Source organism: Prunus dulcis, chromosome 3, assembly GCF_902201215.1.
Source record: "Prunus dulcis chromosome 3, ALMONDv2, whole genome shotgun sequence".
In the NCBI taxonomy this organism is placed as follows: domain Eukaryota; kingdom Viridiplantae; phylum Streptophyta; class Magnoliopsida; order Rosales; family Rosaceae; genus Prunus; species Prunus dulcis.
In genome coordinates, this window is record NC_047652.1 from 70695 (window position 1) to 81999 (window position 11305).

Sequence of the window (11305 nt, forward strand, 5' to 3'; positions counted from 1 at the left end):
AGAGATTGCAACGTGATAGGATAGCTAGCAAGGCAGAGTAGGTTTAGTCTGGTATAGAAGAGACTTCAAATCTGAAAGAGAGAATGTTTCACCAAATCTGAAAGAGCTTCCAGTCCAAGTGGGGAGGGAGGCGGACTCGGAATTGAGAGGGATGGCTCTCCTACCATGCCACTCTTTTTCTCACTCGATTTCGTGTTTGTTTATTCTCCAAGTTTCTAACTTTATTTTTATTACTTTATATTATTTATTCACTTTACAACTTAGAATCTCACTTGATATTTAGAATTTCCAGGATGACATCGCACGCATGGGTGTGGAGGTGACTAGACAAATTAACCTCTTCCTAAGAAAACAATAAACATATTTCCTGATGCAACCAAAAGACTTTCGCAGCAGGATAATTCATTCGGACTTCAGCATACCAATATTTAACAGAGATGAAAGAAGAAAAGAAAGAGAAGCTTCTATAACAAATACATCAAGACTCTGATTCTTTCCAAAATGACTTAATACTTTGCCCAAAAAATTGTTACAATGTTGAGCAATATACAAATGTTTGAAATGGTAACTAAAAAATTGCCAGAGTGAGATAATTATCCAGATGATCTCCAAATTCTTCCCTCCAGTGAAACTACCATAACAGAAACATCATCATGGTATTTCCGCCGATCTCCTTGAGGAATATCAAGCAATTCATAAAAATCCATTCCTGCAACGATCAACGGGAAGCTATAATAAATATAATTATGTACAATACTAACATAATTCTTCCATAATTAGGCAAATCAAAAGCAAATTAACCAAGCGAAAAATGTGCACAAAAATTTATGATAGCTTCAAGCCTAACACGTGGACAACACATTTTGGGTGACGTGGAGCACGTGTGGCAGTTGGGCTTTCACACATGAGCAACCCGCTCTGATTACATGAAGGAAGTTGAGGTTCCACCCCAAAACCAATTGGCAATGTGGAGAGTAGACCAACACCTTATAAGCCCTTGCAAGGTTTTCTAACTTTTCAATGTGGGATATTTTCACCTCCACATTCTCACAGCAGCAGCCATAAAGCATTTTGAGTTGCACTACGTTTGACCTTACCCAAAAAACTGTAACTATGTCACTGCAGCAGCCAAGTAGCCAACCACCATATGCGGCAAGAAGGCAAGGACGGAGTTACAAATGAATGTATTTCCTAGCAATCCATGTGCCACGAGCATTACATATCATCTTGCTCTCTAGTTTTTTTTTCTTTCTGTTTTTCTGTTCATATCTTCTTTGGGATAAGAGTCATCCCATGTAATTTTCCATTGAGACCCTACCAAATCAGTGACAATAAATTTAAAGGACTAACCATTCTTTTTCGCAGCACGGAAGAGAAGCTCTGCAATGAGATATTGTGCAGGATCACCTTCCGGGACATTTTCCATGAACCATGTGACATGGGCAACCACCTCTTCATTGCTGAAGTATTGGTAGAGTCCATCAGAGGACAGTACCAAAAATCTGTCACTTGACGAAAGTCGATGGTGAAGAACAAAAGGAATGCAGCTAACGTAAGGTGCAATTCCCACATAATCAACTCGAAACATCTCTAGCAGAGCTTCATTACATGTTGGCTGCAACCAACATACATTATAGACAAGGATTTAATCAGTCACACCTAAGCATTCATATCAATATAATATATAATTTGCATACACTTCTTTCGACAAGTTTAAGGTAGATAAAGCAATAATTCAAGCAATGCTGAGTGCCCTAGGAAATGCATGGAAGGAATTATCTCTTAAGGTCCAGTGTAAACCTATCATAGGGTAAAAGGCAATCACATAGGCAATGCACAAAATGGGGCTCATTACAAACGTAGACAATATTGGGTCTAATTTTAAGAACCCCTTGAGCAGAATGCATACATTTCAATTTTCCTTCTGAATTCTGAATTTGTTTTGGAGACTAGCAGATATTTTGCACTTGCACTTCTATAATATATTATATAAGCATATATAGGGAGAGCTCACAAGAATGAATTTTGAGGATGTTGCAATTAATATTGTAAAAGGAAAAACATGGAAAAGAGGCATTGCTGGTCCTGCAAGGTGAGGCATAAGCCTCTCAAGCATAAGTTATTTTATTAAAATGTATATAATAATCAGTAAGTTTTAGTTCCCATTCCAGCATCACAATTAATGTCCATACATAAAATATTTAATTAGACATACAATATTCAAGCTCATCTAGACTGAGGGATGCAGGAGGCTTAAACTGGAGATAGGAATTTGGAAGGCCGGTTCAGGTCTTTTGGGAAGCATTTAAGCTTCCACAAGTCTGATTTGGGGCTAAGTCCTATTGGGTGGGGATTAAAAGGGTTTAAAGGACAAACGACATCCCTTTTGTCCAACACCCAACCTTCATGAACAAAATGATATCATCTCGATTCAAGTAAATGAGCCTTTAGCGAAACACATTGTTTCATTAAAAGCATCCCAGGACATATACTCAGAACGGCAACCTCAGGCCACCTCAGTTGCAGATTGTGTGCACCTCGCACTGCCTAGCCTCCATCATGTACGCCAAACATTTCTAAACAAGCTGTGCTTTGAGGCGACTGGATGACGCCTAGCCATGACATGTGCATTGAGGCACGCCTCAAAAACGCTTTTCACAACACTGGTTACAATAGCATGTCAATAAGGGACAGCTCCCCAAGGACAAGGACGTTCTCTTTCTACTTCTTTTTCAGTAATTTTTTTTTTTCTTGGAAAAAAGGGGAAATTTCTCCAAAATTGGTGGAGATTTTGCTTGAAATTTGAACAATTTTGGGAAATTTATATTTTACACACGAATGATGGTCAAAATAGCTCATGTCTGCAATTTCTCCGAAAGTTTTTTAAGTTGCTATAAATTTTTTATCTTCAGCAAAATAATAGGGGTTCTTCCGTTCATTTTGAAAAGCCAAAAATTTCACCAAGTTTCTAGATTCTTCACTCTTTTTTTACAGAAATTGATTTGAGCACACTATTTTATTTTACTTGCAATTGCAAATAACTAATACCCATTCCAAGTAAGTAAACACGCCATAAATGCATTTCCATTATTGTTAAGGGATGTTCTATTTACTTCTCCTAGTTCATGCCATAAAATCTGCATTTAAACATTCTATGTTGGTCCAACAGTTATGCCTCCAATACATGAAATGATTTCAGCAACTACCACTGGAAACAAAAAGAAAATTATGTCTAAGAGTCTTAGCACATTGAAGGATGATAAAACCAAATCATGAAAGGAATAAATAAATAAAATAACGGTCAATCATATAATATAATATATAGGAAAAAAAATTGTCTTTATCTATTTTCTTCATAGTCACTTCTACTTATCAATTCTTTGTTATTACAATGTAACTTCATCCACCAGAAAACAGCAACTATTTAATAGATTTTCGGACAACTTTCCATGAGAGAGACAAGGTGTGCTCTCTGTGTGTGTGTGTGTGTGTGTGTGTGTGTGTGTTCACTTGCATGGATATGTACCACAGAAATAAAGAATTTGATTAGAATAAGATGTACTTTAAAGAACAGTAGAAACAAAATGCTCACAGTAGACATTTATGACATTCCAGCCTGATACAATGTAATTGCTCAAATTGTTAAAAGTGCATTCAGGATTTTCCCTCTTTTGTAAAAATTATACTTTGCGTTTCCACATTTTGCATTTCATTTATTCTTCTTTGGCATCTAATCAAGATTCTGCAATTATATACTAGAAGTCTGTTTATGAAAGAAAACTTGTATGATACGGAAACACATACATATTTGCAAAAGGTGGATCTGTACCCGTTTTCATGCCTATATAATTTAAAAAACAAATAAATTCATACAAAGTTTAGTGATACAAGAAAAAAAATTATGCAAACTTGAGTATTTGATAAGATGATCGTTTGTAGGTAAAAGTTACCAGCTGAACTGACCTTCTTCAAAAACCCAGCACCAAATGCTCTGGTAACCTTTAATTGCCCCTTTACTCGATCATTTAATATGGCTTGGTTGTCATCAGGATGTTCTGCCTTTATCCTGAAAACTTCCTGCAGAAGTCAAGAATACAAGATTATTCTTCAATTGCATGCTGACAATATCCAGTTACCTTCTCTTGTACTATCCTGATTTAAGTGCATAACAATTAATGAAAAGTACTAGTTAGTTTTCTAAAAGTCCATAATCAGTGCAGCTTAAGCATGACATACATACTTAAATCAAAAGAATGATAGGCATACAATCAAGAGACCTGCAGCAAGGCTAGGCTTTCTAGTTGGGTTTTCACTATAAGGTTGGGTTTGATTTTCTTAATTATTGGAGCACACAGCAAATGTACACACCCAACAAAAACAATGCATTGCAGAGTAAACCACTGTAGGTGGGAGATTCAGATGCAGGTGCACATTCACATGCTCGCATACATGAGCAAATTTGCAAAGCATTGTTTATGATTATGTTCAGCTAATGATGAATGACTGAAAAAATGAATAACATCAATATAACAACTAACCAATACGAAGTAAATCTTGATAACAAGACGAAAGAATAACCAGATCAAATAACTCAAAAAATGAAAAACACACCTCCTCAACACTTGTGCTGTGATCAGTGGAAAGCTGAACTGCCCTCATCTTTAGTCTGCATATGGATATCTCCCTGTTTTTATTAATCTTGTTAACTTGACCATTCTGATTATGTACCGGAGACTCCTCTGATATCCTGTCCAGCTCCATACGCACTAACGACTCTCTGGATTTATTCCTATGCCACACATCATCCTTTCCAAGATTTGGATTAGGATGGCGATCATTTGGTCTTTCTTGTGCCAAAACTACACGGCTATCACCAAGGTTCATGACATACACATCTTGATCCTTCATTAGCATCACTAAAACACATGATCCCATCAAAGCAAGTTCTGCGTTTTTGTCAAGAGCCTTTTCCACCATTTCCATATAAGCCTCTTCAGTCCATTCAAGTGCTCGAGACATTGCTCTTAAAACTGCTGCATGATCAACAATTCCTGATTTGCATCTCCTAATAGGTCCCAAAGGCTCTCCCATTTTATCATCGATGCAAGCCACTTCTCTGTGCCAATCATAACTCCAAGGAAATAGTTTCTTACGCAACGACTTCTGCTTCCTGTACATTTTCCTAATCTTTGAGCTCATTGAACTCTTTCTCGCACCCTGCCTCTGTCCTGAAACAGAAAGAACATCTATGCCATCTTGATGACTGGATTCAATACCAGCACCTCCACCTCCTCCTGAAGTAGTGGGGTCTTCACCACGATGGCCAGAGCCATCTCCCTTTGTATTCAAAAAGCTATACTTTGAATTTTCATCTTGCGTATCCAAAGCATCTAGACCTGGCTGGCAATCCCATGTACCATTTCTATGCTTATCAAGCTCTAACGGTGACACATAATCTTTTCCATCCCAAGGTTCCATCTGAAGCAGCTCATAAAGCCGCATGCTTTTTCTGCCTTGACCAGTTAAATTTCCAGCTGGAACTGAAACAGAAGCAGTGCCCGAGATGCTGTCTTGTTCTGAATTAGGTAAATGCTGTTCAATACTCATCCTAACTTCATTGTTTTCCTCAACTATTTCAGACCTAGATGACAGACCCTTGACAATTCCTGGATTGCAAGGTTCTATTAAACTACTAGAAATTTCTTGGCTTGAAGAAAGATTTGAAAGGACTTCCTTGCTGGACACTGAACCAGCCTTGGAATTTCCTGTTTTAAGAGGTTCAGGCTTTAATGGATCATTTGGAGATTTATCTTCATAATACCAAAGCAACCCCTCGAGTTCTTTGTCGATAGCTCTATAGAGCTTGCTCATCAGAAAATCTGGTGCATCTGGCCCACTAAATCCATCGTATATCCCAATGAACAACCACCCTTGTTCTTCGGAAAGCACAACATGAACCCTATCTTCACCAGCCTTTCCGTGAGCCCATTGCAAGTTGTGAGTATTTCTAGACTCCCCTTCAGATGGCCCCCCTTCAAGATAGTTTCGTGAAGTCTCTGGCCGGTACTTTGGCTCCTTAGGGTTCCAGGCAAGTTGAGTCACTGGGTGTAAGAAGAACCGTTGCATCCAACCAGAACCCAAAGAATTTTTTGAAAAGGTCCAAGAGAGGGTGTTTTTCATCGGCCCGCTAACACTCCTCATGAGACGCTGGAAGCCTGGTCTTCCACGACCGCGTGCAAGCGGTGCAGAGAAGGTAGATTTGTCAGTAGAATCAATAGGGCCAGACATTGCACCCTTCTCGATTGGCCCAGACATGAAACCACTACTCCTTTCCAAAGGACCGGAAGCAAAACCTCGCTCAAGAGGCCCGGACATAAAGCCATTCAAAGGACCAGAGCCATGAGGAGCAGGCTGCAATGGAATTGCAGAAAATGAGGAGGTGCTCTCAAATGATGCGGCAGGCTCTTGGACATCAGTAGCAAAGAGGGCAGTCTGGTTGCCAGTGCGAGCCGTGGACACATTAGCACTGACAGAAGCCCCTGAGATCGTCTTGAATGTGGTTTCTGGGAATAACTTAGTTGGTTTGTGTAAAGCTGAGGGATCATCTAGGGCGTCATGTCTAAAGGAGCCACTTAAAGTTTCAGAATCAAGAGTGCTGGAATCAAGCGTAAACCTCTCAGAGTTTGTAGGGGTAATGGCAGGAGATTCGAAAATGGATGGTCTAACATAACAGAAGGAATGGCCTAATCCTTCGTCTAGTGGCTCGAGAAACTCTAAATCCACCCCGCTCTTCCCATTAAAGGGGACGAAACATCCCACAACACGAGAGGTGCCGTTACCCATTACTTAGAATTGACACCTCTGTAACTGTAACTTTGCAGCATCAGCATATAATCTTTTCTTAAACTTAACAGTATTCTGGTCACTGTCCATATGCATGATGCATCATCAATCATTAAATATCCAAGCCCAAAGCACCCATGCCCATATAATCTTTTCTCTTCTAAAATTCATTTTAGTCCATTAAATTAAACTAAAATAAACTCCACCCCTTTTGGTCAGTGCATCACTTTGAATTCACAGTGAGTAAATGAGAACTAGAGTGAGTGAGTGAGTGAGTTAGAGAAGAAAGTAACAAGTAGAGAGTGTGAAATTCCATGATCTGACCTAGTGAAGAGCTTGTTAAAGCATCAATAAAGCAGTGGATCGAGCACAGAGTCAGACAGATCTAGCAGCGCCGAGGACAGTGAAAGGAATACATCGTATACAAACGCAGACATAAACCCGTTTGGAATAATCCATATCCAAATACGAAGCAAAGCTCAGACTGATTGAATCGTGCTCGCATATGCAACTAGCTGTTCAAATTTCAAAAGCTAAGCCTTTTTCTTCTTCTATGAGTAAGTGATTGCTGAGAATCAAGAAAAGAAAATCAGAGTCAGAGATATTCTATCGAGGGATCGAATGTGTTCCGGCAAATGGATGTGGAGAGAGAGAGAGGGAGACATACATATAGTCTACAGAGCAACAAAATGAGTGAAATTGGGGCAGGAGAAAATGTTTGTTGAAAACTAAATTTAACAACAACAAAAAAGGTAGATTTTTAAAAATAAATAAATTGGGATTCGGTTTGATGATGAAGAATCAAAGTTTAGTTCATCAAGGAGGGTCTTTTTCTTGGGGTTTTCAAATGGTTTCGGAGGGTAAAAAACAACTCGAAAAATATAAAAGGGAAAAGGGAAAAAAGTTAAAAATAAAAATTAATTAATTTCACGTTGAAAAGGGTGGACTGTTACATGGAAATGGAGGTTTGGCCCCTTTCTTTATTTTAAAACGATTTTGTTATGAATGATTGATTGGTGGTGTTTGCGACTTGGTGTATTGGAATGGTGCTGTTGGGGTCAATAAATAAGCACTGCTAGTGACTTGGCCCATCATCATGCTCATCAATGAATTTGGACTTTTGGATGGGTGGGGACACGGGACACCCTTCAATTCTTTGACCTCATTTTCACCAAGTTTTTCAAATTAATATTACTGAATCACACTAATGCCCACTCAATACTTCTGAACTTCATTTTTTGTTTTAAAATTTTTCTTTTGTCTAGATACAGTCTCAATCTCTTGGATCATAGGAGTCCAAGAAATTGTGGTCACCCACTATTGAATATTAATCTAATTATTCAAAAAAGTTTCTTAAAAGGAGTGCAAGAGTGAGTGAACCGTTGAATTTACATCAAATTGTGAATAACTACAAATCTCTTGGACCCCTGTAGTCCAAAGATCAGGACTGTGTTTAGATATGAACTTAGTCAAGTTAGCTAAAATGGATATGCTCCTTATTCTACACCCGATTTTAAATCCCTTTTCATGTAATTTAGATTAGATTAAAATAGAATATCGCTTTCACTTGTATTAAAAAAAAATGTTATTTTTGTGAACTAAGTCGACTATCTCATTAAAACATCTACATTTATGCTCCTAGTTTTTTTTTGTTAAAATTTATTTATTTATAGTGAAATTTATCTAAATTAACTACACAACTAAGCTTTCTATAAAATTTCAACAAAAATTTTACATTCTAGTATAGGGAGTCATAAATACTTTAATTCTTTTTTAATTTAGCATAAATGCTTCCTTATTATTATAAAAATAAAAATAAAAGGATAGGATTAACTACAAAAGACCTCCCAAAACCGTAAGATCATTTACGAGTTCATACCCAAAATTAATATAACTGATTTTGCTAGGCTGTTTTGATTTGGGGATTTGTTAGCGAATTAGGGTTGGATTTTCAATAATTCATTGACATGCGTAATGTACAGGGCAGGAAACTTATGAAAACACGCCCCTGCAATGAGATGCCGTAAATAACCTTTAAAAATTGTACACGTGGGCAGTCAACGAGTTTCCTAACGATATCACTAACAGAGTGGGTAAATTGTAGGTTTTTCGCTGCTTTGAGTATGCAATTGTAAATGTCCCCCAAAAATTGGTATGAACTCGTAAATAATCCTATAGTTTGGGAGGTATTTTGTAATTATAAAATAAATAATAATAAAAAAAGGTTAGCATAGATAAATTTTCAAATTTCATTAAAATAAAGCATCATTAATTATAGGGGTTATTAGGCGTCCATTTCTCGCTCTTCAAATTTATGAGCTTCTAGGTCTGCATCATTATAGGGCAAATAAAAGCAAAAACGCTTAAACCAAGCCTCTCTCCTTCCTCTCTAAGAGAATTTCCACCAGTTAGCCCCTTGCCATGGCAAGGGGAGCCCTAAGGTAGCTACTATTCATGTGAATAGTGGCTGCCCTAGCCCTCTCCAGCAAAGTGTGTTTCCAGCAGTTTAGGTTTGCCATGGCAAATACTATTCATTTTTTTGTTTTTTTCACAACTTTGTTTACTTAAACAATTAATTTGGATAATATTTTCGGATAAGATTTTTGGGTTCCTACGTGTCAATACTATTCATATCGGATAAGATTTTCGGTTTCAAATTTCAGATAAATTTCAAATTTCAGATACATTTCAAAATTCAAATTTCAGATAAATTCAAAATGTCAAATTTCAGATACATTTCGAAATTCAAATTTCAGATAAGATTTTCACCCTCTAAGATTGCGCCACGTGTCATATCTATCTGTGTACATTTTTCTATAAAACCAGAGGTTCAGCTCATACCTCCACACCAGTTCTTCTCTACATTTCCATTTCTCATATTTTAGATTTCATTCTCCATTCTCAATGGCAGACATGCAAGAGGTTTTGGAGAGGCAAGAGCGAGAAACTAGAGAAAGAATGCGTAGACGAGCTGCAAGCAAAAGGGCGCAGAGAGAACTAGATGAGCAACTTGGCATAGCAGTTGCTTTGCTGGAGGAAGAAAACCAGAGTCGCCGTGGTTCACGAGAAGGCCGTGGCCCAAATGTGGACAGACATAGACATTCTCGGGGTAAGAATCTTATGGAAGATTATTTTATCCCACAATCTCTGTACTATGATGTTCATTTTCGAGGGAGATATAGAATGCAACCTCATTTGTTCAAAAAAATCATGCATGATATTTGCAATTATGATGAATATTTTATTCAAAAGAGAAATTGTGCTGGAAATTTGGGACTTCTTCCAGAGCAGAAGTTCACAGCTGTGATACGAATATTGGCGTATGGGTCATCTGCTGATCAGGTGGATGAGATTGCTCGGATGGGGAAGTCCACTGTTTTGGAGAGCTTGGTGCGATTTTGTGATGCAGTGGAAACTCTATACACCAGAGACTACCTCCGCAGACCTACGCCCAGGGACCTGCAAAGGCTTCTCCAAAAAGCTGAGTCTCAAGGATTTCCTGGCATGATTGGTAGCATTGACTGCATGCACTGGCAGTGGAAAAATTGTCCAACTGCTTGGCAAGGGGACTACGAAAATAGAAAAGGGCAGAAAAGTATCATCCTGGAAGCAGTTGCTGGTTTTGATACATGGGTTTGGCACGCCTTCTTCGGAGTTGCCGGATCTCAAAACAATTTGAATGTCCTAGGTCAATCTCCGGTGTTCAATGATGTTTTGAGAGGTGAAGCCCCAAATATCACATATGAAATTAACAATACCATCTACCAGAACGGGTATTATCTAGCTGATGGCATCTACCCGAGGTGGACAACATTTGTGAAAACAATTCCACATCGCCGATCCCATAAGCAAAAATTTTTTGCTCGCTATCAAGAGGGGTACAGAAAAGATGTTGAGAGGTGTTTTGGTATCCTCCAAGCTAGGTGGGCTATTATCAGGGGCGCGGCACGTCTATTTGACGAGGAGGTGCTTAGAAGTATAATGATGACTTGTATCATCCTCCATAACATGATTGTGGAAGATGAATATGATTACGATGCTGATGACGAGTATGAACCAAATCCCATGGACACGGCCCTAACACGAATTTATGAAAAACCAGTGGGGCCAAATGGAGAACCAGTGCAGCATGAACCGTTGGTTAGAGACGGTAGTTTTATGCCCCGTATGATTGATCGCTACACGGAGATGCAATCGTCGTATATTCATGAACACCGTCAAGTTGACTTGATGGAGCATTTATGAGCGGTGAAAGGCAATGAAGGTGAATGAAGTGAAGTGAAGAAGTTTTTTTTTAATTTATTATGTTTATGTTGTATTTTTATTTATGCTTTGTTTTTTTTATACTTTAATATTTTTAGTTGTGGGTTGTTTATTTTTTATGCTTTGGTTGTGGTTTGTTTTTTTTTTAATGCTTTGGTTATAGTTTGTTTAATTTTTTTGCTTTGGTTGTGGTTTTTTT

The 11305-nt window shown here is 38.1% G+C and overlaps 1 protein-coding gene across 3 annotated transcripts; it reads right to left on the reverse strand.

The window, feature by feature from the left end:
• Positions 1 to 355: 355 nt before the first annotated feature.
• On the reverse strand, positions 356 to 7771 carry LOC117621087 (protein phosphatase 2C 32). Of its 3 annotated transcripts, XM_034351367.1 has the most exons (5): positions 7511 to 7746; positions 4612 to 7411; positions 3964 to 4077; positions 1351 to 1615; positions 356 to 709 (listed from the first exon to the last, which is right to left on the reverse strand). In XM_034351367.1, exons 2-5 carry the CDS (start codon positions 6841 to 6843, stop codon positions 594 to 596), a joined length of 2727 nt encoding a protein of 908 aa, XP_034207258.1. In that variant the 5' UTR covers positions 6844 to 7411; positions 7511 to 7746; the 3' UTR covers positions 356 to 593. The 3 variants fall into 3 exon arrangements, with proteins under 3 accessions (XP_034207258.1, XP_034207257.1, XP_034207259.1); XM_034351366.1 differs by having other exon boundaries at positions 4612 to 7750; XM_034351368.1 differs by lacking the exon at positions 356 to 709 and having other exon boundaries at positions 1499 to 1615; positions 3951 to 4077; positions 4612 to 7771.
• Positions 7772 to 11305: the final 3534 nt, after the last annotated feature.

Bases quoted from the DNA above. Each gene is read 5' to 3' on its own strand.
- LOC117621087 (XM_034351366.1), bottom strand. From the start codon at position 6,843: ATGGGTAACGGCACCTCTCGTGTTGTGGGATGTTTCGTCCCCTTTAAT. The intron at 4,078-4,611 runs GTGTGTTTTTCA...TGACTTCTGCAG, and splicing joins ACAGCACAAGTGTTGAGGAG to GAAGTTTTCAGGATAAAGGC. The intron at 710-1,350 runs GTTAGTCCTTTA...TGATCGTTGCAG, and splicing joins CCGTGCTGCGAAAAAGAATG to GAATGGATTTTTATGAATTG.